Genomic DNA, 27,964 nt, shown 5'->3' with positions numbered 1-27,964 from the left:
TGAGTCAATCTAAATTTTTAATCCCTTCTTCTGATAAGTAAGGTGATGCAAAAGGGCTGTGTAGGGGATACTTAACAATAAATTTTATTTCACTAAATTTATAAAATTTTTAAAATTTTTCCATCTGAATTTTAAACAGAGATTGTGAGTTCTGAGACAAGAACACTGAGAGACCTTTCCAGAAGTGCTGCATCTGACAGCAACTGCACAATATCAGCAAGGCAGAGGAACCTGCAGGATGGGGAGAAGCCCCAGTGAGAACAGTCTTGGCTATTGTAGCAGGGTAGGCACATGCACCTACCACCAACGTCTTCAGTACCTGACACAAAGCCCTGCAGGACAGGCAGGAGCTGGAGTGGGGTCTGGAGAGGTGCCATGTGCAAATAAAAAGGCAACCACATTTGTCTCAAAATAATAAAATAAGGGCTGGGGAAATGGCTCAGCGGTTAAGGCATTTGCCTGCTACGTCTAAGGACCCAGGTTCGATTCCCCAAGACCCATGTAATCCAGATGCACAAGGGGGTGCATGCATCTGGAGTTCAGTTGCAGTGGCTGAAGGCACTGATGCACCCATTCTCTCTTTCTCTCTGCCTCTTCCCCCCTCTCTAATTAAATAAATAAAATATTTAAGTAACAATAATAAAATAGCTGAGCCACCCAGCTCTAGCCCAGCCAGAAATTTTTAATGAACCCTAAAGACATAAATACTTAATGGAACATTTTATAAAATTTTTCTTCCCTTAACAAGAATTCAGTTTTTGTACTAACAACTAGAAGGACTGGAATATTTTCAAAGAGGGTACTACTTTTTCACACTTTCTGGAAGCTATTGAAAATTAGCATCTGTGTTTAGTATTATTTATTGAACATGTCTTGGGTGTCAGCTAACTGGAGAATTCCCCAAGGCCACCCAGCCTATGAATGGAGTCAGGATTGGAATCTACCCCTACCCACTCTACTACATAATCACTGGTCCTTCTCCACTGTCTACATAAATGAACCTTTTTTCTTACTTATTTTCTACTGAAAAAAATGCATTTTAAAATTAAATTTGAAAGTGTTTAACTTTGTTATTGGTATTGTGTAAGTGCTACAAAATAAGTAAAAACAAATAAATGAAAATAATAATAACTCGTGATTTTTTTTCCTACCAAATGTGGTGCAGCTATTTTTTGTTCAGCAAAATTATAAATCTCTGGAGCCAAGAGCAAGCTAAAAACTCCTCTAATTCCAGTCCATGAAATGACAACTCCCCATTGCCAATTATACTCATAACTTGAGTGCATCAAAATAGGGCTCACTAAAATAATAGTTAACAACCTGTAGGCAGAAAAACATTAAAAATAAATAAATGATACTTTATATGTTAATGTTACTCATGGTTATAATCATATACTTAATACTAAATTTCATGTAAAACCTTTGAGAAATGAGAATGCAATTTATTGATATAATTCAAACTTTTGTTGCATAATACTTGTCTTGAAAATTAGTGCTATGAATTCAATACAGATATAAGGACTTATCATTAACACTATTGTACACTGTTTGTGCTTAGGTAGCAAATTTCTGCAGGGACAGTTCTTCAAAGAATGTTGACAAAATCATCCATGCCCTGACAGGCCATAAAACCGGAAAATTGGAATTGAAGAATGTGTAGATAATAGCTAAAAAGTAAAATTATTCTGGACACAATAATAAACTTAATACAACCAAAATTTTATTGTGCTCCCATAAAAATCATGAACTAAATGTGACACAAAACACTTTCAATGTGTTTCTTCTGGGTCTTTATGTCATTTCTCTACACAATCCTATGCCAAGATTTGGACTCTACCTTTGGTGGGTCTATCTTTAGTGAGATAATAGATGTGTGGGGCTAAAGAAATGTTTGAGTAACCAAAGGTGCTTGCTTTCAAAGCCTACTGGCCCAGGTTCAAGTGCCCAACCACCCACATAAAGCCCAAGAGACGCTATGCACCCATTATATAAACTCACATGCAAATAAATGAAAAATTATATTGTGTTAAATATATCAGTTGTTCTCTCAGTAAGGCACCACCCTGCACATTTAGAGAATTCCTATCCTTGAGAAATAAGACAGTGCATCTGTCTTCTGTATATTAGCTTGACAAATTCTTCTGCTCTGTATGGAAGGGTTTGCAAAGTGACTCTTACCAGTCTTTGGCCTTACTAAGTAATCTCCCCATAAAGTATCATTGAATAATAAATAATTTGTGTCATTTTCTAATATTAAAGACATGAGTCAAAGTAAGGTATTGTGACATAAGCCTGTACTACTAGCATTTGGGAGGCTGAGGCAGGAGGATCATGGATTTGAATTCAGGAAGGGCTACAGAGTAGCCCCTATTTCAAAAGCAAACACCACCACCAAAAAAATCATATTGTGTTAAATATATCAGTTGTTCTCTCAGTAAGGCACCACACCTGCACATTTAGAGAATTCCTATCCTTGAGAAATAAGACAGTAGCATCTGTCTTCTGTATATTAGCTTGACAAACTCTTCTGCTCATCACGTACATGTGATCATCTAGGTTGCCTGTCTCCCCTGCTAGCACTACACATCCCTGTCACCCCCATTTGATCCTGGGTTAGATGTTTCCCATGCAGCTCTCAGGCATAAGATTACTTTGGTCCCCCACCCTCACCCTGTGTGATGGTTTGATTCAGATGTCCCCTATAGACTTAGGTGTTCTGAATGCTAGGTTCCCAGATGAAGGAGATTTGGGAATTAACACCTCCTGGAGGCAGTGTATTGTTGGGGGCCGGCTTATGGGTGTTATAGCCAGTTTCCCCTTGCCAGTGTTTGGCATACTCTCCTGTTGCTATGGTCCACCTTATGTTGGCCAGGGGGTGATGTCCACCCTCTGCTCATGCCATCATTTTCCACCTGCCATTGTGGAGCTTCCCCTGGAGCCTGGAAGCCAAAATAAACCTTTTTTCCACAAGCTTCTCTTGGTTGGGTGATTTCTACCAGCAATGCGCATCTGACTGCAACACCCTGGAAAATTCACCAAATGGCTTCTGAATTCCTCACAGAAATTTGGTGAGGAAAAGCTTCCAGATTCCTTTCATATCATGCATTAAGGATCCAAAGCACTATGTCAGGCTTTCTGTCTTCCATATGCCAACCCATCATTTCTACTCAGTGGAATTCACTCTTCCCTGGCCCAATCAAAGTTCCAAATAGAAGGGGAGGAGAACTGTGAAGGGATAAGTAAGATGGGGAAGAAGGGTGCCCTCATCCTAATCTTAACCCTTCTAATCTCCTTTTGGCACTGGGTCTACTTCCTCTTCCTACTTGCCATATCCTTCTTGACCTATGGTATGTCTTAAAATAAAAAAATACATATATTAACATAACACTTTAATATACTAAGCTTATCTCTTGGTATGAATAAAAGTCCTTCCAGAACTTAGAAACATTCTCTTCTTTAGCAAAGCCTGGCTTTGTGGACTTTCAAAGCTATTTAGAAGACCCTTTCTTTATGTTGGCATTCCACTATAAAAAATCTTATTCCTATCATGGTATATTGTTTATATTTATGGAAGTTGTCAATTTAAAAAGTTTTAAAAAGGGCGGGGCTGGAGAAATGGCTTAGTGATTAAGGTGGTTGCCAGCAAAGCCTAAGGACCCAGGTTTGACTCCCCAGTAACCACATAAGCCAGATGCACAAGGTGATGGATGTATCTGGAGTTCATTTACAGTGGCTAGAGGCCCTAGATGTGCATTCTCTCTCTCTCTTTCTCTCCCTCTCTCCCTCTCCTTATTTCTCTCTCTCAAATAAATAAATATAAATATTTTTTAAAAGTTTTAAAAGGGCTGGAGAGATGGCTTAGTGGTTAAGCACTTGCTTGTGAAGCCTAAGGACCCCAGTTCGAGGCTCGATTCCCCAGGACCCATGTTAGCCAGATGCACAAGGGGGCACATGCATCTGGAGTTCTGTTGCAGTGGCTGGAGGCCCTGGCGTGCCCATTCTCTCTCGCTCTCTCTGCCTATTTCTCTCTGTGTCTGTTGCTCTCAAATAAATACATAAAAATAAACAAAAAAATTAAAAAGTTTAAAAACATCTTTGAGGCAGATAGAGGGAAGTTCAGATGTGAAGAGATGCATATTAGAGAAAGAGGACCTCCCACTATAGCAAAGTTTGTGGTATTCCACTTAGTCATGTTCTTCAATGCCCATATCTCCTCCATCTCCCGACTAGTAGAAACTCAGGATTAAACTGGGCTCTCTGGCTCTACCCCTTACTACACATTGCCCTGGGCCACAGGAACCTGAGCCACTCAGGGATGCTCCCTTCCCAAGGCCTGCATGGTGCAAGTCCACAAAAGCTGGTCTTCCTGTCCCAATGTGAGACAACTCAGAAGACCTAACAAAGGAGGATGGTGGGAGAAGATTACAATCAGGTGACATTGTTCACATGTATGGAGGTTGTCAATAAAGAAAATTTGAAAAGGGGGAGAGGAGGAAGAGAAAGACAATAGCTGTCTCAGCCCCACAGCCCACACAGATCAACTGAGGCCTCAGGTCAAAACTGCCCTATGGTCGGCATCTCTTTCCACCCAATCTTGCCCTTGAATCTTCTGCTCACAGCTCTCCCTCTCAGAATCTGTTTCCTTTGAATGTGTAAATCTGACACAGAATAGGCATCCCACAGAACCCCATAACATAATGTGGATCCCCACATTACCTAAGACTCCATTATAAAGCTTATTTTTATCATGTTACAATTGTTTGGCTACTTATCTTATCCCTCCCACTAGATTATAAATTTACTGAGGAGAAGCCCTGTATTTTATTCATCACTGTCACACTTGAGTCCTATTGTGTTTACCCAGTCCCTCCTTTGTAGGTGAAAAGACATGGTAGTGGTGTTTCTCTGGAATGGAGGTAGCAGTGAACTGATGCAATAATCTTTCTCTCTCTTTATCTCTCTCTCTGCTTGTAAACAAATATATATTTTCTTAAAAAAATACAAGTTCAGTAAAAGAAACTTTAAAATATAGTCATTACCTTACAATATTCACTGTTATATATAAGATGACAGTGAAAACGAAGGAGTGAAATCTAAAATATTTGACATTTCCACATCCAATCACAATGCCAAAGAAAGCATATATCAAATATTCATATACAGATACACACATTATTAAGAACCTAGAATGAACAAAAGGAAATGACATTATAAAAAATACAACTTTTAAAATATTTCCTTTTTCAGGTATAAGCATCTACGTTGTACCTAGCATTGTTATCTCAATAGAGGCCTTACCCTTCACCATTGTCATAGTCAACATGAAAAAGTATTGTGTTGCTCTAAAGACACTCAGCTCATTCTCCTCACCACACCAAAACTTGTGGGCTGCCTCTCCCAACAGAAGAATAAGCATAACGCAGAAAAAAGAAGACCTCCGCAAGGTGGTGGTTAATCAGTCTGTCTAGGATTAGCTGACAGCTTGACTGTTGGAGCTGCCGCAGATAAGCCCAAAGCGGAGGATGCTTAACTAACTGAGTGTGACAGCTACTTGAATTGGCCCGCTACTCCCACTCTGACTTGCACATGCTCCTCCCCTTACTTGGAAGGTCTCTCCCTATCTCCTGGCTTCCTAGAAGTCTTGTAAAACTCTAATCCTGCGTTCTCCGTCCAAAGTTCTCTAGTTTAAAGCAATCCTGTCTTTTGAGCTGCAGGGCTGACTGCCTACATCACCATGGTTAAGCAAAGAACATTAGCATCTCATAGATAGCTTTCTAAACATCTGCACACCTGCCTCGCCCCTGGAACAGGATAGTCACGGCATGAGGCTGAGGTCTCAGCAGGGCTGGGTTCTGAGGGGCCCCATGCTAGAATGCACAAATCAAGGCCACTGCTGACTTCCACAGGTTCCAAGTTGTGCCGTCTTTTGACTCCTTCTCTTTGGAACTTGTGCTTACAACAGATGAGTGAGCTGGTCTGCTCCACCCCTAGCCCCTTCACAGTTGGGTCTCAAGATCTACACTCAGAAAGAAGCATTAGAAAATCTCATTTTAGCTTCAGATAAACTATGTTCTCTGATCCAACCAAGCACATGATGTGACTGCAGGTGATGCTTATCTCCTGGGTCAATCCACTCCTAGGCGGGAAGGCTATGAATGGGGAGACTTCAAACCCCAGTGCTTAGTAAAAATGCCTTGCATATAGTAGGATCATAATACATAGTTTTTCATACTTGTCATTAGTTTCTTATATAAGCATGTAAGTCATTTAACAGGGAGTATCTTTTTTAAAGTGGCTTATTTTCTATATCCCTAAATGTAAACAGTAGACATTAAGGCAAGCTTGGTGGCATGAGTGAAGGAATGAACAATTGAGTAAGTAGAATAAATAGTGAGTATTGATGCTGGTAGACAGCACTAATGATACCAAGGTACTGTCCAAGTTTATTTGCAAGGTTAAGTATAGGCTTTATGAACTGAATTATGCCCAAGCTTCATTCACATATACACAAAAGCCAACTGTTATAGGTGCTAATTTTGTCAAGCAAAAGAAGTATCATCTTTTACCACTGGTATTTCATAAAAGAAAGGACATTTTAAACACCAAAAAAAGGTAGGAAGAGCATTATTTTTTTAAAAAAAATGACTAGTTATTTACATCAAACAAATTTTCACAGGAAAAGTCAAGATTTAGGCTTATTTTTTCTCATTTTAAAATTTGATTTCATTTGATGAGGACTTTTTCTTTCCACTAGGTATCCATTAACTCTGAAGTAATTCTGTAATTTAGCATAGTTTCTTAGGGAAGACCTGATAGATTTTCTAAGAAGACAACAATGGTTTTCCCTTGACTACGGATATCCACATGACATTTTGCAGTACCAAATAAAAGGGTGTGGAAGAGTTTTTCGGGTATTGAACTTTCTATGACTTCTTTTCAAACTGTTCTCACATTAGGATACCATTATTTAGCTAAATTTGAGAGAAATCCACAAATCAAAGTAAAATTCTATCAAAGGGTTATGTACAAAAGACACTATGGTCTCCAAGCCTCTGATACTTTGGTCAGAATAGGAATTAACACTGATAATTGTAGGTACCTTTGACTCCTTGTAAATATACCTAACGTAGAAATTAAACATTTAAAGACAGAGAAATGTTTTGAAAGGGAGTTTTACTATTCTTCGTGAAGATAAAACACTTAACTATTAACTACAGCTTTGATACCAATTACACAACAGGAAACTTACTTAGTGATTATGAACTCCATCCTGGGTTTAAAGCTTAAAGAATCTAAATTTAGTCCCACAGTGACCAAAGCAACAATGCCTGACATTCCAAAATATTCCACTGAAGAAGAAAAAAGGAATAAAATTAAATGCATTAAATGTACTTCGATCTACACACTGGTGTACTTTGCTTTGAGTGAAGAACAGGTGAGAAAATTGAGAGTAGTACTTCTTTCTTAGAAAGTTGCATCAGGGAATTAGCCCTTATTTTCCTTATTTTATAGGTTGGATGCCACCAAAATTTCCCTACCATGAACTGTATAGTAAATATCTAGTTTTTGTGGGGCGTATGGCACTTGTCACAACTACTCTGCTCATCTGTTGTTCTGAAAAATAGACAACATGTAATCAAGAGGATTTAAGAAAAAATTGATATTTGACTTTCTAAATCTTTGTTTAATTTTATTTCTACTTATTTATTTGCAAGCAGAGTGAGACATACATACAGAGAGAGAGAAGGGGAAAGAGGAGAGAGAATGAGTATACCAGAGCCTTTAGCTACTGCAAATGAACTCCAGATGCATATACAATGTTGTGCATCTGGCTTTCTGTGGGTAATTTATGAGGGAATTGAACCAGGGCCATTAGGCTTTGCAGACTAGTGCACAAGATGCTGAACCATCTCTCTAGCCCTAACTTTCTAAATCTTCATACTACAAAATACTTTTGTTTTGCTCTTTTTAAAGCCATTTTAAAATGTAAAGGCCATTTTTAGCTAATAGTCTGCCTAAAAAATAAGTACAACTGACTCCGTTTTGCCAACTCCACATCATCACTGAGGATAGACCTGCTGGGAAATTAAATAATTTGTGCAGCACTTCAGGCATATCGTGTGTGGCACATGTGCCAGGAGATGTGGTCCAAGCTCATCTCACCGTGTGTCTGTAGGACTGAAGCCTACTTAGACTTTGCTTCCCTAAGTGAAGTGATAGTTCACTGGACTCTAAAGCAACATGCAAATAATCTGTCAGGAGTGTTTGAAAACCTTAACTACCAATGGTCCTAGGCTGTGGAGTCTGCAATAGCCCACTATTACAGCAGACAGAAAGGAAGAGATAACATACAAGCCAGAGCAGAAGAGTTTTGGAGCAGGACAGAGTTGGTTGCTGTTGGAATGTGACCTGCCCATTCCCCATTAGTGTCCCTTCAACTATACAATAGTATCTCCTAACATAACCTTCTGCTTGTACACTCAGATGAGCATAAAGAATCCATACTGCTTAATTACATACATGACAACCTCATCCTGACTGGAGAAGTTATGTCAGTACTGGGAATCCTCTCATGGAGAAATGATGCTAAAAGACTTCCAAGGAACTCCACCTTGCCCCTCTCCCCTCAATCCATTTCAGCTGCTTTGGAGAATACCAAGCAATGACTGGAAATGCCTTCATTGCTAGAAAAGAGGAAGTGACCCAGCATTTAGCAATTACACCACCTTGACCACAGTGGTATAGCAACAAATGTTTAAAAATATTGTTCTGACTAAAACAGCTAAAGATTGATCTACCATATGACCCAGCTATAGCACTCCTAGGCATATATCCAAAGGACTCATCTCATTTCCTTAGAAATACGTGCTCAACCATGTTTATTGCTGCTCAATTTATAATAGCTGGGAAAAGGAACCAGCCTAAATGTCCCTCAACTGATGAGTGGATAATGAAGATGTGGCACATTTATTCAATGGAGTTCTACTCAGCGGTAAAGAAAATGAAGTTATGAAATTTGCAGAAAAATGGATGGATCTGGAAAGGATTATACTAAGTGAGGTAACCCAGACCCAGAAAGCCAAGCGCCACATGTTCTCTCTCATATGTGGATCCTAGCTACAGATGACTGGGCTTCTGTATGAGAATGAAAATACTTAGTAGCAGAGGCCAGTAAGTTAAAAAGGAGACATAAAGGGTAGGGAAAGGAAGGGAGGAGGATACTTAATAGGTTGATATTGTATATATGTAATTACAATGATTGTGTTGGGGAGGTAATATGATGGAGAATGGAATTTCAAAGGGGAAAGTGTGGGGGGTGGGGAGGGAAGGAATTACCATGGGATTTTTTTTATAATCATGGAAAATGCTAATAAAAATTTTTAAAAAATATATTGTTCTGAGAAAAAGAAAGAAAGAAAGAAAGCCTTGAGTTGTAGTATCTTCCAATAACCGTGATGTGAGGACTTTTTTGAGTTATCAACATGCTATCACTTGAGCAGAGAAGAGAGGAGGTGTTCATAATGCGCTTGTGCCAGCCCCTAGGCTATCTCCAGCTCACATTCGAAAAACCTTCATACAAGAGGAAAGAAACGAGCCCTGCATGATTTTCTCTACAATTTTACAGACTCAGTGAGTAATCCCTAGTGGCAATTTATCTGTAAGGAAGCAGTGCTTTTCCATACCAGGATGTGAAAACAGGAGTAACTGACCTCTTGATACCTGAAGTCTTTTGTGGCTGACCATTGCTCTGCTGTGTGAGATAAGGGCAAATGCAGTCTGGACATATTCTTAATTTCACTGGACTAAACTGGCCAAAGGTTAACTAGAGCTGGGTTCTTTGACTCCTGTGATTATTACACTCCTACTTCTGTTTCAGACAAAAACACAACTGATTTTGCCTTCTCCTTTCCTGTCTCCTAGATTAAAGAAAGGGCCACCATTTCAACAGCTTCCTCGGCTTTTTGAAGTGAAGGCTGTTGAGCTAGGAAAGATCTCAGGGGTCTCTGTCCCAGCTTTCTTATTTTACAGGTGAGTTGCTCCTCGTGAGAGCAGAATTGAGCTCGGAGTTGACTTCTCTCCCAGATGGCCAGTAAGGTCGAAGAACAGAACACAAAAAGGCTCAGGGAGTAATCAGAGACGCGAGTTCACAGAGAGAGGGCCACAGAGCTGCAAGAAGGAATGTGTTAAGCGGCCAGAAAAGAGCTGAGCAGGACAGTCAGGTGAGGTGACAAAACATGAAGGGTCCACAAAAAAGTGAGAAGCAGCAGCTGGAGGAAAGACGAGGGCAAGGCTCACAGTTTATAAAATTTCTTTAGGGCAGCGTTTTTGTTTTGTTTTGTTTTGTTTTGTTTTTGTATGTTTGTCTTACCAAGGTAGTAAGTCATGTACACCAGGGAAAAACAGAGAACAACATTAGTCAGTGTATTGTTAAAAGGGTCCGTCAATATAAACTGAATGGCTCTTGCACACCAATATCCACCTATTATGCTTCCAAAAATGTCGAAGACGAGTCCCATGACTAAATGTCGCTCTAAAAAGAACAAAAGAAGAGAAAATGAGAAATGAAATGTTGAGCTAGAACTTAACTTTTTTTCACTGAGGACGCTGTGGTTTGCTCTTGGGATTTCTGAACGAGGACCTTGTTCTCGTGACCATGGTGTGTCCATGCAAGTCTGATACAGGAGGCCCCAGGGGTGCCCTCCTGCTCAGTTTACCACTTACCCAGGGACACAAGGCCCAGGCGACCTCGGGAGGCAGATAAGGAACAAGACTGTGCAAAGCTTCTGACAGAGCAGAGTGACTAGCAGGGGCTGGGGGTAGAGTTCAGTGGTGCAGCATTTGCCTAGCAACTTGCCCACTATACCTGAGGGCCTGGGTTTGATCTCTGGGATAGGATCATACAGAAAAAAATATAACCAAATTCCAACTTAAAAACAAAAACAACTTAACTCAAGCCAAGCAAACTACACTCAGGGGTCATGCAGCCGGCAGTTCATTTTCTAGTCCCTATCCCCAGCCCAGGTTGCTTCTGAGCAGTGCACATTTTTATCAGTCACAAAGAGTGGAGGCATGAGTAGAAGTGTAGAAGTAAGCAGGTAAGAATTGGGACAATACTAAATGACCAAAACTGTCCAGCCCAAATGCTCATGCTTCATTGAGAAGCACTGCAAACACTCCCTTATCCACCAATATTTCTTTCTTTTTTCAATCCCTCTCTCCCTCATCTTGTAGCTATCACAATTACAAATATATTCCAGGAGGACACCTTTCCTGCTTCAATGCTATGATTTCCTTCTCTCCTTTCTTCTCCAGTTACTAGCACTGCTTGGGGAAGCCTGGCAAAGCAGCACATCACATCCCACAGCCCACAGCCCAGTGATCACTAGCCACAGACATCTGGCTATCATCGCTTCTAGGATAAGTCTCCCAACACTTTATGAACCAGTCTGCTCTCACTCTCCAATCTAGGACCAAGTCAGTTGCCAGCATCCACTGGAATACACACTGACTCAGGCTTGAGAGTGAAACCGGAGCTGCATGTAACTGTGCATGTGTGCATGCCTGTTAAGGGAGAGGGAATGATTTTTTTAAATACACTTTGCATCTTAAGTTGAATGGAATACCAGCACAAGGGGGAAGGAGATAAACACAGAGAAAAATCAACTCCTACTAAATCAGAGAGCCAGAGACCCAGAGGCCCCCAACACCTCATCATTGAAGCAGACCAAAAATGAATCCAACATGGCTCAGGGAAATTTTGAGGAAGTGGGGGCAAAAAGAATGTTAGAGCCATATGTTGGGTCATGATATGCACAGACATTTATCCTACCCATAACTACCCATAACTGTGGGCTAACTCCACAATGCATGACCCATATACCTCAACAAGGAGGGGCTAAGGGGAGAGGGTAGGTCACAGATGAGCCTAATAATGGTAACAAACTGACTATTTGCTGAATACAAAACTAATTAATAAAAAAAATTTTAAAAAAGAAAATGCATAGATGATAGTTATTCTCTTGTTAGCTGACATATTTTAATTGTACCAAGAGTAATATACAGAGAAAGCATCTAATACAAATGCATTTTAATTTCACTAAGAATGATTTTAGGAAATATCCAGACCAAAAGAAAGGGGGATGCTTACCTGTAAACACTGAAATGTAGTTTGATTCACCCCGAAAAATTCCAAAAAAAATGCATGTGATACTACAAATGATCAATGATTCTCCTCTAATGATATCTACATATATCTTAGATATGTCTGGAAAAGGAAAAATAAAATATAATATAATCTGACAAATTCCCACCAAAATTACTCATTAAACACTGCTTACAAATGTTTAGGGTTTCTCTATCTTATAACTCCAAACTTTCCCACTTTCCTTCCATAAACTAGTTACCAGTTCAGAAAGCCTAAGAACGCTACGGCAGATGGGTTTGTCACAGTCTCAGCCCCATTTCTCAGTTCCGCTTCCCTGCATTAGTTTCTTTTCCCAATGCTGCAACCAGATGTCTAACAAGAAGCAACGTAAAGGGGAAAGATTTATCTTGGCTCATAATTTTAGGGTACAGTCCATCAAGTGGGAAAGGCATAGTCCAGGACAGTGAAGCTGCCTCTTCACACATCTGTTTGGATCAGGAAGTAGAGAAAGATAAGCATTTGTGCTAAAAAAAAAAAAAAACAAAAAAAAACAGGGACTTGCTATACAGCCAGACTGGTTTCAGACTCACAATCTTCCTGCCTCAGTCACTCAATGCTAGGATTACAGAAATATATCTCCATACCAAGCTTTCCTAATTATTTTAAAATTGGCTCTTCTAAGCTGGTATGAGTAGCTTCTACACAATATTCAAACTTTGCTTCAACTTTTTGAGCATGTGGAATATCGATATACTTTTTTTTAATTTGCTATATTTACCAGGCCAGCCTTGAACCCCTGGGTTCAAGAGATTTTCAAGCCTGAGCCTCCCAAAGTAGCTGGGACTACAAGGGTACAACACTATATTCAGATTACAATAACTGTTTTAACATTTTATCTACTAATTATGCCATCTGCATCATTGCTGGATCTTCATACTATTGTTTATTTATTTTGAATGGGTGATATTTTCGGCTTGTTTATATGCCTGGTAATTTTTTTTATTAGATGACAGAATTATGTTTTACCAGCTAGGTGCCATATCATATATATATTTTTTTAATATTTTATTTGAGGCTGGAGAGATTGCTTAGCAGTTAAGGTGCTTGCCTGGGAAGTCCAAGGACCCATGTTGGACTCTCTCAATCCCACATAAGCCAGAGGCACAAAAGTGAGGCAAGCACAAGGTCTCACATGGCCACTAGATGGCATAAGCATCTGGAGTTCAGTTGCAGTGGCTGAGGCCCTGATGTGCCAATTTTCTCTGTGTCTCTCTCGCACGCTCGCTCTGTGTGTGTGTGTGTGTGTGTGTGTGTGTGTGTGTGTGTGTGTCACTCTCTCGAAAACAAAAAATGGCATGTGCGACCCAGCTTTTTAAAAACTTTTTGACAATTTTCACAAATATCAACAATAACACCATTATCAAAACCCCTCCCTCCACCCTCAATTTTCCTCCTCACAAATCCCCACTAGACTCAATCCCTTCTTTCCAACTAGTCTCTCTTCTACTTTGATGTCATCAATTTTTGTCCTATTATGCAGATCTTGTGTAGGTAGTATCAGCTACTGTGAGGTCATGAATACCTAGGCTACTTTGTGTCTAGAAGACAGTATAGTAAGCACTCCTCCCCTTCCTTTGGCTCTTACATTCTTTCCACCACCTCTTCTGAAATGGTCCCTAAGCCTTGGAGAGTGTGATAGAGATGTCTCATTTAGTGTAGAACACAGCACCGCCACTCCTCTGAACTTTGCTGAGTTTTGAGTCTGAAAAGAGAAGCTCTGTTGAGTATGAAGCTGGTTCCTGCTTTGGTGCACTGTGGGCTCAGCTAAGTAGTCAGTCAGTCTGCTCTTCAGGTCAGCTGTACTGGAAGCTGTGGGGGGGGGTGGCTCTGAGCCCTTGAAGACCTGAGGTCTCCAGTGGTTCCTGGTGGCTGGCATATGGAAGAGGGGAGGGTGTGGAAAGCTGCCTGAAATTGTTCAAGAGCTGCTTGGCTAGACCATTTCACCTTCGGGTTTGTTGATTTTGCAAGCACAGTGTTCCTTTTGCTTCTTCAAGTAGATTCTTTCTCTAGCTTGGAGCTTTGCTCACATGCACTGATGAGAACCTATCCAATGCCACAATAAGCAGCCACTGCAGTTCTCCAGCCTGCCCCCTTCAAGACAACCTTCATCTCTACAATGGTTTTCTCTGTAAACACTAGCTGTCTTGGCCCTTCTGAGCTCCTTACTCTGATGTGCCCAACTCAAACCACCAGACTCCACACAAGTTCTCTCTTGAGGAGAAAAGCTGAAGTAAGAACCATCAAGGGTTCATCTCTTTTTGTTTCTCTGTCAGGAATCACTGCCCTTTCTTGTCTGATGTCTATTATTGGAGAACTGTCTTTTTTACACATTTTGATCAGCTTTTTAGTTGCTTCTCCAGCTTCTGTTAACCCACCTTCACCACAGAAGTAGATAATAGAGTCATCTTTGGTGAATCTGTAGAACTGCCTGCCAGCCCTGGGTTTCTTTTATGTAGGAGTATAAACCCAAAACTTAAGAAGATACATCCTAGTGAAATTATAAATTAATATACACAGGATTGCACATACATATATGTATATACATATACACATATATACCTTTAAAAGAAGCTGCTTAATATATGATATATTGCATTAAAACCCAAATAAACTGATCCCATTAAGTAACATTATTTTTGAAAATATTTATTTATTTGAGAAAGAGAGAATTTGGGGGGGGAGGGTGGCTTCTGCCACTGCAAATACAAACTCCAGATACATGCACTGCTCTGTGTGTCTGACTTTAACATGGGTACTGGGAAATCAAAGCTGGGTCATCAAGCTTTGCAAGCAGGTGCATTTAACCACTGAGCCATCTCTCAACTCCGTGACATTATTTTTAATCCAATGAAAACATAACCTGATTAACATTCTATTTTTCCCTTGAGGTTTTTAAACAGTAATAATTGTATAAGTATAGTTTAAATATCACCATTATTATTATTAATTCTAAGGATGCTATATGTGGTCTCAAGGACAAGAAACCTCTGTTTTCCAGTTTTGATCTGGATGTGAAATATCAGACTATTTATTTACTACCTCCTTGCAAACATCCCTAAATTAAAGGGCAAGCATCTGATTATTTAAGGTCTGATTATGAATGAATATTTAGGTGTGTTTCTGTTATTCCAGCTTCATTATCGTAGCCAACAAAGAAAGCAAAGATAACAGAAGGCACAAAGATGAGTCACAATGATCTTATCTCACCACTTGTTACCATTATGGACTAGGCTCAAAACCACAAAACCACAGTGTGAGCAGAATGAAGATTATTAGCACATTGGATTTATCTGGTGACAACATCTTTTAATTTGTGAGTTAATTAGGAGCAAGTAAAAGTTAGATGTGTAACTTTGAATTTGACTCATAGGTATCTTTTAACAGTGAAATGCCATAATAATTACCTTTCCACTTTTTTACTGGCTTAATGTAGAACTAATGTATTAGCTCATTGCCAACTTAAAAATAAATAAACAGTAACAAAAAGCAGATATAAATCCACAACTCAGATACAATTAGTCTGACTCTAAAGTCTTTTGTTAAGCATATAATTCTGTTTATTAAAACCAAACTAAAATCTAAAATCTTACATTTTATTCCCTTACAAGATACTCTACTAGACTTGCTTTAAAAATAGAAATCATCTGAACTCTGTTCACTCTCTCAAAGAAATAACAAATAGCCAAGTTTCTTTCCACTTCTATAAGAGCATCTACTCCTACTATGCCAGTCTAGCTCAGATTCAGTGGGTCAGGTTTCACAAGGCAGTAGTATTTGCATTGTAGAAATTGTAGCTCAGGTAAATAACCCTTCATCCATGCTCTAATAAAACTCAGTTTGTTGCTGGAGAGATGACTTAGCAGTTACAGCTCTTGCCTGTGAAGCCTAAGTACCCATGTTCAATCTCTCTTCAGATCGCACTTAAGCCAGACGCACAAAGGTGACACAAATGCAAGGTTGCACATGTGCCCTAGGTGGTACAAGCATCTGGAGTTTGACTGCAGTAGCTGACATCCTGGTGTGCCAATTCTCATTCTCTCTCTCTCTTAAAAAAAACTCAGTGTGTCACCAAAAAAAAAAAAAAAGACAATAGCTGGACACACACCTTTAATTCTAGCACTCAGGAAGCTGAGGTAGGATTACTGTAAATTTAAGGCCACCCTGAGACAACATAGTGAAGTCCAGGTCAGCCTGGACTACGGCCAGACCCTACCTCAAACAAACAAACAAAAAGACATTATCTACATGTATGAAATTGTCTTTTGGTTTTTCTCTGCATTGTTAAACAAAATTGCTAACTTAGAACCTTTACCTCCTGGCTCAGAATTCAGTGATACAAAATGGGAATGACAATTTTTTTCACGTTATAGAAAATTTAAATTTTCCTGTTGAAAACATTATTTTAGGTTATAGTTGCTGCTATTTCTCTCAGATCCCCAGTGATTGTCTTTAATGCATTGTCTCCTTCAAATCAGTCAGTGTTCTACCCTCAGGAGAATAAAGCACTCTATTGGATTTATAGTTTGTCCAAGAAGAGACAGTAATTGTATTCTCATATCTTCAAAGTAAGAAAAAAAAATCTGACATACCAATAGGTTTCAGCGAGTTCACTGAGTGAAGAGGGTCTATAATACAAAGGGTGATGCTGAAGAGTAAGCTGCACTGTATATCCCAGGACTCATTATTGAATTTCATGACCACATATCCAATTATAGTAACTGCTGTACAAAGGCTAATGGCTCCAGTTAACATGACCTGTGGATCAATTCATAAGACTGCATTATATCCATCCCAAGAGGGCATGACTACATTTGCTGGAATCCAAGAATCATTTCTTAGTTATGGATTTTTTTTTTTTTTTTTTTTTTTTGGTTTTTTAAGGTAGGGTCTCACTCTACCCAGGCTGCCCTGGGATTCACTATGTAGTCTCAGGGTGGCCTTGAACCCATGACAATCCTCCCACCTCTGCCTCCCGAGAACTGGGATTAAAGGCATGCACCACCACATCTGGCTATAGTTATGGATTTTTTTTTTTTTTGCTTCATTATTATTTCAGTTATTTGTGAAAGAAAAAGGCATACCAGAGTCTCTATTCACTGCAAAGGAATTCTAGTCACATGCACCATGTTGTGCATTTGGCTTTATATGGGCATTAGGGAATTGATCCTGGGCCAGCAGGTTTTGCAAACAAGCACCTTTAGCTGCTGAGCCATATATCAGCCCTTACTTCATTATTTTTAACTGACACATAGTTGTGCAGGCTTATAGGATACAAGGCATACAGTGTGTGATGATCAACATGGAATAATTAGTATAACCATCATCTCAAACATCAATCTTTTCTTTTTGCAGGCAGCATACAAAATCCTCTTATCTAGTTATTTTGAAATATATAATAATATTATTAACTATGATCATGCTATTATGCTGGAACTTAATCCTCCTATATGTATTTTTAGATCCATTAAAAAGCCTTTCTCCATCCTCCTCTCTCTATTTTCCCTCCCAGCCTCTGGTAACAACTATTCTCTATTTCTATATCATTTTTGAGCTTTCACATGTGAGTTAAAACATTTCATATTTGTCTTTTTAGGCCTGGGTTTTTCACTTCACACAATGTTTCCAAGTTATTTATATATTGCCATAAGTGGCGGGATTTCATTCCTTTTTATGATTTTGTGTCTTGTATCAGGTACCTTGTCTATTGTGAATAGGACTGCAATGAACATGGAAGAGCTAATGCCACTTTGGTATACTGATTTTCTTCCTTTGACCACTGCTAGATCATATGGTAGTTCAATTTTTAGCTTTCTGGGGAATGTCATGCTGTTCAGGTGTTATTTCATGATAACACCTAAATGAAAGAGGAGCTACTTCTTATAAATAAGCAAAGAACATGGTTTCTTCAGATGGAACATTCTTTTCATGAATGTGCTGTAGACATGATGAAAAAGCTGTTAGGTAAACTTAGTTGAGAAAGCAGTGGCTGGGAATTACCTATAATTTCTCAGGAAGCTCTACCATTGGTAAAATATTGTCTATCAGAATTGCATGCTACAGAGAAATTTTTCATGAAAGACTCAACTTCATTGTTGTCTCATTTTAAGCAATTTTCATAGCCACCCTAGCCTTCAGCAATCACCACCCCTAGTCAGTGAGTAGTCATCAACATCAAGGAAAAGCCCTCCACCAGAAAAATGCTTTAGACTTGCTAAAGGCTCAAATAATTGTTAGTAATTTTAACCAATAAGCAAATTGAGGTATGTACATTTTTTACACATGTTCTGCACACTTAGTTGGCTATAGTATAGTGTACACATGGCATTTATATGGACTGAGAAAACAAAGTCATGTGATAAACTATTGCAATACTCACTTTATTGGCAATGTCGTATAACCAAAACTACAGTATCTTTGAGATAAGCCTATATGTAGAATACCCCACAGAAAGACAAAAGATAGAATTAAATGTCATGAGAAATACTGTGAGAAAGTCTCACATGCAACCAACATAAATACAAGAATAAAATAATGTTCTATGAAAAATATGTAAAAGGTAGTACCTGAAATATGTTTTAGAATTCATGAAATATCTAAATCTTCAGGTTTAGAGAATGTAAAAGTCTCAGTGTGGCTGAGAGAGAGAAAAAAAACAAACAAACAGGGAGATGGCTAAGTTAATAAAGCTCTTGCCATACAATTGTGAGGACCCAAGTTTGAATCTCCAGAACACACATAAATAGCAGGCATGAGGGCATATACCTGTAACTCCAGAACTCAGGGGTTATGGACAGGAAGAATCCACACCTGTAACTCCAGAACTCAGGGGGTAGAGACAGGACGAATCCACACCTGTAACTCCAGAACTCAGGGGTTATGGACAGGAAGAATCCACACCTGTACCTCCAGAACTCAGGGGGTAGAGACAGGAAGAATCCACACCTGTAACTCCAGAACTCAGGGGATATAGACAGGAAGAATCCACACCTGTAACTCCAGCACTCAGGGGGTAGAGACAGGAAGAATCCACACCTGTAACTCCAGAACTCAGGGGATATAGACAGGAAGAATCCACACCTGTAACTCCAGCACTCAGGGGGTAGAGACAGGAAGAATCCACACCTGTAACTCCAGAACTCAGGGGGTATACACAGGAAGAATCCACACCTATAACTCCAGAACTCAGGGGATATAGACAGGAAGAATCCACACCTGTACCTCCAGAACTCAGGGGGTAGAGACAGGAAGAACTCACACCTGTAATATACCATATAAATGAACTGGAGGACAAAAATCAAATGACTGTCTCAATAGATACAGAAAAAGCATTTGACAAAATCCAACTTCACTTTAGGATAAAAGTCAGCAGAGAAAGGGAATAGAAATCACTTATCTCAATATAATAAAGACTATTTATGATAAAAATATAGCCAACATTATATTAAATGGAGAAAAACTTGAAGCATTTCTACTAAAATCAGGAACAAGAAAAGGGTATCCACTTTCCCCACTTTTATTTAATATAGTACTGGATGTCTCAGCTATAGTAATAAGACAAGAAACAAAAAATGGACACAAATTGGAAAGGAAGAGCTCAAATTATTATGATTTGAGGGTCATATGATTATATACATAAGGGACCCTAGACTCTACCAGCAAATGTTAGAGCTAATAAACACCTTCAGCAAAATAACAGGATATAAAATTAATACACAGAAATAAGTAGCCTTGAAACTTACCCATTTACAGTTTCCTAAAAAGATAATAATAATAAAGTACCTTGGAATAGCCTAACCAAGGAAGTGAAGGATCTACAATGAAAAATTTTAAAACATCCAAAAGAGAAATTACAGAAGACACTGGAAAGTGAAAAGACATACCATATTCATGGATTGGGAGAATATTGTGAAAATGTCTATCTTACCAAAAACAATCTACAGATTTAAGATAATCTCCATAAATATTCCAATGGCATTCTTCACCAACATAGAAAAACCAGTTCTAGCTGGATTTGTTGGCACACGCCTTTACTTGGGCTTCAGGTCACTGAGAAATCAAACTGGAGCTGAGCTGGAAGCCTCCTCCCTGTTGACTGTCAGCTCTCAGGATGCTAGAAAGAGCTATGCAGCATGCAGCCTTTTGGAGAAGAGAAGTCACATCAATGATCTTAACCAGCTGTGGACCCTGCTAGTCTTACAGCTAGCCATCCAGGCCAAATAGACCAACTGGTGCAATGAGTGGCATGTCTGTTAGCGGGGAAATCAACTGCTCTCTGATTAGACTGGCGACCTGCTCCATGGTAGGGAATTCATGTCTGGTACTGAAAACCTAGTCAAAACCCTATGGCTGGGGAAGTGAATACTGTTGTCTGGCTAAATGCATATATTATGCACACCAAACTCTAAAAACTTATGCCTATACCCATATATCAATACTACTCTCACTTTTGGTTTGAGAAGCACATCAGAATAACATCAAATTTTTCAGTGGAAACAAATAGAGTATTTCAAATACTGGAAAGCCACAGGTGCCAACCCAAACTATTTTACCCATAAAAATTATCCCTAATAATAGAAGCGACAAGAAAAGCTTTCCCTGATAAAAAGCTAGCCATCCCTTCAGAGATTTCTGCATGGATTATTTCACACTGAGAACGAGAACAAATATATTCAAGAGGCTACAGGAGGAGAAACAAATAATCAAAACTAAACCAATTGTTGAAGGAAACGAGTCAAGAAAACACCAACTACATAAAGTAGTCATCAACATAACAGGAATTAACTCCTACTTTTCAGTAATAATTCTGAATATCGATGAACTCAACTCTCCAATTAATTAAAAGACACCAGATTGGGGTGGAGAGATGGCTCATGGGTTAACGGTGCTTGTTTGCAAAGTCTGATAGTCTGGGTTCAATTCCCAGTACCCACATAAAATCAGATGTACAAAGTGGTGCATACATCTGGCGTTCATTTGCAGTGACTTCAAGACCTGGCATACCCATGCGCTCGCTCTCTCTCTCTCTCTCTCTCTCTCTCTTTCTCTCTCCCTCTCAAATAAATAAATAATTTTTTAAAAAACACAAGTTGCCAAGTGTGGTGGTGCACACCTTTAAACCCAGAACTTTGGAGGCAGAAATAGGAGGCTTGCTGTGAATTTGAGACTATCCTGGGACTATAGAATGAGCTCCAGGTTAGCCTGGGCTAGAGTGAGACCCTACCTTGAAAAAAAAAACAAAAAATAAAATAAAATATGCAGGTTAACAAGTTGGATCAGAAAACAAGATTCATCCATTCAAGAAACCTACCTTACCATCAAAGACACTCATCACCTTAGGGTGAAAGGATATAAAAAAAATTTCCAAGCAGACAGGGTGTGGTAGCACACACCTTTAATCCCAGCACTCAGGAGGCTGAAGTAGGAGGATAACTGTGAGTTTGAGGCCAGCCTGAGACTACATAGTGAATTCTAGGTCAGGCTGGGCTAAAGCAAGACCCTACCTTGAAAACAAAACAAAATACAACAAATATACATATATTGCATGTGCACATGTAAATGGAAACAGAAAACAAGGTGTGGCTTTACTAATATCTAACAAAATATATTTAAGACAAAAGTAATCAACAGAGATAAAGAAGGCCACTGTATACTCACCAAGGCAACAATTCAACAAGAGGATATTATAATCCTAAACATATATGCATCAAACACAGGCAAACCGAATTTCGTGAAGCAAAATCAACTAGACATAAAGTCACACATAAATCCCAACATATTAATAGTGGGTGACTCCAACATCCTATTATCATCAATAGACAGAGCATCTAAAGAGAACCCACATACACAGCTGGATGTGCCCACACATATCTGTAACCCTAGTATGGATGGAGACCAGTGAATCACTAGGGCCCCCAATGACAAGTTCCAGATTCAGTTAGTCCCAGATGCATGGGGAAAAAAGGCAGATGAGTGATGGCCGTGAACATTTGTTCTCTTGCAACCACTGCAGGGAGCCTGCAGAGCAGCGCAGGTAGGGGCACTGGAGACCACATCAGTACATGCACGTGCATACACCACACCACACATAATAGAACATGCGAAACAAAAATCTTAACAATAAAGATAAGGGAGGGCTGGAGAGATGGTTTAGCAGTTAAGCGCTTGCCTGTGAAGCCTAAGGACCCCGGTTCGAGGCTCGGTTCCCCAGGTCCCACGTTAGCCAGATGCACAAGGGGGCGCACGCGTCTGGAGTTCCTTTGCAGAGGCTGGAAGCCCTGGCGCGCCCATTCTCTCTCTCTCCCTCTATCTGTCTTTCTCTCTGTGTCTGTCGCTCTCAAATAAATAAATAAAAAATAAAAAATAAATAAAAATAAAAAATAAAAAAAAAAGATAAGGGAAAATTTACAGGTACAGTTGAGATAAAGCCATGTGTAGGGCCAGACTCAGCTCCTGACATTTATCAACATCCTTTGTGAATTCTGAGCTTCAATTTGTTCAAGGGAAAAGCAGAGACATTTACTCAGTGCCTGAAACCCAGCAACTATCAATTCCTTTCCCCTCCCCTCAACTCTTAAATTAGTGGTTCTGCAAACAAAACGAGTAAGACGAATAAAAAAGTGAGATTTCTAAGGTATAAATTTTCTTTATAAACCATCTTACTCTCTATCAGTATAAAAAAGACCAGTTTTAAAATATGCTCTTACCTGCCAAAACATATTCTTGACTATATAAAAGTCCACATCCAAAGCAGCCAGAAATATGATTAAAGGTAAAAAATAAGAATAAAGTGAAAAACTTGGTGTTCTTAGAAGAGGATAGACAAGTTGATGCACCTAAATAGCCAAGTCAAAGGAGAAATTAGTTTGCGGTTGTTGTGGTCTTTACATGACGTATCACCCCACGACCCCCTTCCCCGCTCCTCCCCCAGTAAGGTCAGTGTGAAAACTTGACCCCAGCAGGTGGCGCTACTGACAGTAATTTTTTTCTCAATTGACTTGTAGGTTGTGAGGCCTCCTTGGAGGAAGTAGGTCACTGAGGGTACATCTTCCATGGGCCTATCTTGCCCTGGCTTGTTCCCAGCTAGCTCTCTCTGTCTATCAAAATCTTTTTTTTTTTTTCAGGGTGGCCTTGAACTCAAAGTGATCCTCCTACCTCTGCCTCCCAAGTGCTGGGATTAACGGTGTGCGCCACCACGCCCAGCCTTAGATCTCTCATGTCACAGCTGCTATGAGGTGGGCAGCTCTTTTCCTTTCCATCCTCACTCCCATGATGTTCCACTTCACCACAGCCCCACAGCCATGGGACCAAGCATGGACTGAAACCAGGAGCCAAAATAAATCGCTCTCCTCTTTAAACTGTTTCTCTATTATATTTTCCAAAGCAACAACAAAAACTAACTAGCATGGTGGCAATTTTTAAATGTTGAAAGTCAGTGCTGTGCTATGATAGTCTATAAAGTGTAGAAGATTTCAATTTGCAACTAATGAAAGATTACAAAGTCTCAAGGGAATATGTAGTAGATTTCTTGGTCTACCTAAATGGGAAAATGGGATATATAATAGTCTAAAATAATATAATGAATATAATATATATGCCAGAGTTGTATTTTTTTTAATATTTAAACATTGCTTAGAGGTTGTAATTTGGATTTTTTTGGTTTTGTTTTTCAAGGTAGCATCTCACTTTAGCCCAGACTGACTGGAGCTCCCTCTGTAGTCTCAGATTGACCTCAAATTCCCAGCAATCCTCTTATCCTGCCTCCCATGTGCTGGGATTAAACATGTGTGCCCCCACACCCTGCTTAATTTGTATTTTTAAAATTATTTTCCGTGACACTGGTGATCCCTGAGGTAATATTAAGCAATTCACCTATAGGTATTTTTATTTGACTTTTATCAGTTTATTTTAAATTTTTTGGCAGGGAAAATAATCTTGTACAGATACTTGTGATTTCATGGGGATTTACTTCAGACTGAAAAACATTTAAATAATACTTAGGTGATAGTATAATCAATGATATCAGACATAAATCACAAAAGAAGCACATAAATTAATGTAAACACAATAGTATTAATTGAAGAGCAATAACTATTCCTTCCTAAAAAGCTTATTTTAACCATCATTACTTAACCTCTCTGTGCCTTGGTTTCCTCATCTATAAAATGGGAATAAAGTACTGCTTCCATTAAGTTGCTGCAAAAATGAATGAATGGGGCTAGAGGGATGGCTTAGTGGTTAAGGCATTTGCCTGCAAAGCCAAAAGATCCAGGTTTGATTACCCAGGATCCACGTTAGCCAGATGTACAAGGTGGCACAATGCATCTGGAGTTCTTTTGCAGTGGCTGGAGGCCCTGGCGCGCCCATTCATTCTCTCTCTCTCTCTCTCTCTCTCTCCCCCCCCCTTTCTCCCTTTGTCCTCTGTAAAATAAATAAATAAATAAAAATAAAATATTAAAAGAAGAATGAATGAATGAACTTAAGGGTTAATGACTTAAAAGATTAGTAAATATAAAGCATTTAAAAATGAGCAAATTATATCAGCTGGTAGACATGGTGGTATTTCTAAAGACTAATGGGCTTTGACAATCATACATAGGCATGGTATAAGCATCTCCCTTTAAGAATATAATAAAGCTATGCATGGGGGCTCACACATTTACTCCAGCACTAAGGAGGCTGAGGTAGGAGGATCACTTTGAGTTAGAGCCTAGCTTGAAACTACAAAGTGAATTCTGTGTCAGTCTGGCTGAAGCCTGACCCTACCTAAAGAAAAAAAAGAAAAGAATACAATAAAACATTGAGTAGAGGTAAATTGTTAATGACCACATTGTTATGCAAGTTAAAACCAGGATTTGGTAAGTTCATGAATTAAGGAATTGTTTTTCTTATGTCTAGACTCCGTACTATATGACATATGTTTAATACTTAATCTGACAGATAAAAGTAACCATGCTTCATCGTGAATAGAACTGTTGCCATTTCTGCAAATCTAAAGTAGTTACCTACAGGAAAAAGGAAAGCGAGAGAGTCTCGAAGGATGATCATAAGGAATGCAAGAATGCAAATTAATCATCCTCACTTACAAATTACGGCTTTATCTTAAATTTCCCTGATTTGTGTCTCCTTTATTGTATGATTTTTTTTTCTATTGCAAAATGTTTAATGCCAGATGAAAGCTTTTGAATACTTGGTCACATTTTTTTTTTAATTTCCACAGGAATAGGAGTGTAACTCAGTGGTAGAATTCTTGCCTAGCATGCATGAGGCCCTGGGTTCAGTTCTTGGGAATGCAAAAGAAAAAAGTTGTTTAAAGCAAAGACATTGCACATATTTGTGATGATAAGAGACTTTGTTTTGGATATTTGACCTTGATTTATTCTCTAATTTGTTACCCATATCATACCTCAACAAAATGGTTGGCCAGTTGTCCTGTCAGAAATCCTAATAAGGAAAGAACTATGAAGACAAAGACATCAGAATTCTTTAAAATCATCCTCAGAACTCCTAAAATACAAAAAAGTCATTTAAATATAACTTATAGTTTCAAAATGCTAATTGCCCTGATTTGATAATCACATATTATATGCCTATATGGAATTATATTGTATCTCATAAGTATATGTAAATATCATGTCAATTAAAATTTTTCATTGAGAAGCCAGGCACAGTGGTGCACACCTTTAATCCCAGCATACGGGAGGCAAAGGTAGGAGGGTCATCATGAGTTCAAGACCACTCTGAAACTACAGAGTGAATTACAGGTCAGCCTGAGCTAGAGTGAGACCCTACCTCAAAAAAAAATTTTTTATTTCATTGAGGGTCTACAGAGATGGCTTAGTGGTTAAGGCATTTGCTTGCAAAGCCAAAAGATCCTGGTTAGAGTCTCCAGAACCCACATAAGCCAGATATACAAGGGGCACCTGTGTCTGGAGTTTGCAATGGCTGGAGGCCCTGGCATGCCCATTATCTCTCTCCCTCTCTTCCTCTCTCTCAAATAAATAAAATATATCTAAATTTTTTATTGAAAGAGAAAAATTATAGTTTATAATTTCAACCCAATTTAATTAATGTTCAATCAAGTTACTTAATTTAAATTTTTTTCTGCATTAATTTGTATGGCTGGATAGCTGACAGTTGTTACAAATAGTGTTTGGTAAGTATAAGACACATAACTATTATATCCCACCCAGGTGAATTTGGAAAATAGGGGCTGGAGAGATGACTCAGCAGTCAAGGTGCTTGCCTGTAAAGCCTAACAACCAAGGTTCAGTTCCCCAGCACCCACATAAAGCCAGATGCACAAAGTGGCACATGCATCTGGAGTTCATTTACAGTGTCTAGAAACCCTGGCATACCCATTCATTCTCTCTCTCTCCTTTTTCTTTCTGTCTTTCCTCGGAAATAAATAAATGAAGTATTTTTTAAAAAATGAAAATGTTGAGGCTTCAACAGCCTCCCACTCATTCACTCAGGGACACATTAGGACTATTGTATAGGAATCAGACTAATGGATTTAATGGTGATGAACAAAGCCAAACTCAATATCTATACCATTCATCTTCTATTCATAATCATTCATTCTACACTAAAATAGCAATGCTTTCTAATACTTGCAGCCAACTCATAAGTATAAGGAAAACTGCCTTCCCCAAAAGTCACAACAGGCACTTTTATTGTGTGTCTGCATTTCTCTCTCCTTGAAATCCTATTCTGGGCAAGATTATTCAATTCGTTCTCTCCAGAGGCATATATAGACTATACTCCTATCAGTTCATGCATGGGCTGAGATTCACCAGCACCCCATATTCTGTACTTCCTGTCTCCCAGTTTCAGGTCAAGCCAAGTCAGTAAATATGTACTGAACTCTTCCTAGGTGAATCCAGATAAAGGAATGTTTTCCATACTATTTCCCCTTACTACTGGGACCATTGACCTCTACACATTCATAATGTATGCAGAGCTAGTTGAAGCTCATAGTTGTCAGTTCCATGTGGGTACCAAAAGGGACCAGAGTTACAAGTGAGTGTTTTTGAAAGTCCAGTCAGAATAGTTTCACTCCCAGATACAATGGGCAAAATGAAGAAGCTCTTTATACATATTTGCTTCATTGTTTGTTCCTTGATAATTTCAGAAAGGATTTTTGAGCAGCTGAAGTCTTCTTCTTTTATTTTATTTTATTTATTTGTTTTGGTTTTTCGAGGTAGTGTCTCACTCTAGCCGAGGCTGACTGGGAATTCACTATAGAGTCTCAAGGTGGCCTTAAACTCACGGTGATCCTCCTACCTCTGCCTCCTGAGTTCTGGGACAAAAGGCGTGCACCACCATGCCTGGCTGCTGCTGCTTCTTTTTAATGAAAGAACAAGAGAGAGGAGAGAATTAGCATGCTAGGGCCTCCAGCCACTGCAATCAAACTCCAGATGCATGTGCCACTTTGTGCACATGTGTGACCTTGCACACATGTCACCTTAGGTGTCTGTTATGTGGGATCTGGGGAGTTAAACATGGGTCCTTGGGCTTCACAGGCAAGCACCTTAATGGCTAAGCCAACTATCCCAAATCAGGGTCTTTTAAGCAATGTTTAAGAAGACTTCAGCTAAGCTGGACATGGTGGTGCACACCTTTAATCCCAGCACTCAGGAGACAGAGGTAGGAGGATTGCCGTGAGTTCAAGGCCACCCTGAGACTCCATAGTGAATTCCAGGTCAGCCTCGGCTAGAGTGAGACCTACCTCGGGAGAAAAAAAGAGAGAGACCCTGATTT

General features: G+C 39.2%; 1 protein-coding gene across 1 annotated transcript in view; it reads right to left on the bottom strand.

Moving 5' to 3' along the window:
* Slc9c2 (solute carrier family 9 member C2 (putative)) overlaps nt 1-27,964 on the bottom strand; it is an 86,738-nt gene that overhangs the window by 57,609 nt on the left and 1,165 nt on the right. The window contains exons 2-9 of the mRNA XM_004658882.2: nt 25,608-25,708; nt 22,909-23,037; nt 16,795-16,960; nt 12,149-12,265; nt 10,370-10,531; nt 7,250-7,349; nt 5,040-5,183; nt 1,152-1,320 (exon numbers count right to left, since the gene is read on the bottom strand). Of these exons, the coding sequence (XP_004658939.1) occupies nt 1,152-1,320; nt 5,040-5,183; nt 7,250-7,349; nt 10,370-10,531; nt 12,149-12,265; nt 16,795-16,960; nt 22,909-23,037; nt 25,608-25,708 (1,088 nt within the window). The remainder of the gene's footprint in view (nt 1-1,151; nt 1,321-5,039; nt 5,184-7,249; nt 7,350-10,369; nt 10,532-12,148; nt 12,266-16,794; nt 16,961-22,908; nt 23,038-25,607; nt 25,709-27,964) is intronic.

The sequence above is a fragment of the Jaculus jaculus genome, chromosome 1 (genome assembly GCF_020740685.1).
Source record: "Jaculus jaculus isolate mJacJac1 chromosome 1, mJacJac1.mat.Y.cur, whole genome shotgun sequence".
NCBI classification, from domain to species: domain Eukaryota; kingdom Metazoa; phylum Chordata; class Mammalia; order Rodentia; family Dipodidae; genus Jaculus; species Jaculus jaculus.
The sequence above is the reverse complement of the archived record's forward strand: the minus strand, read 5'-3'. Positions and strand labels throughout refer to the sequence as shown.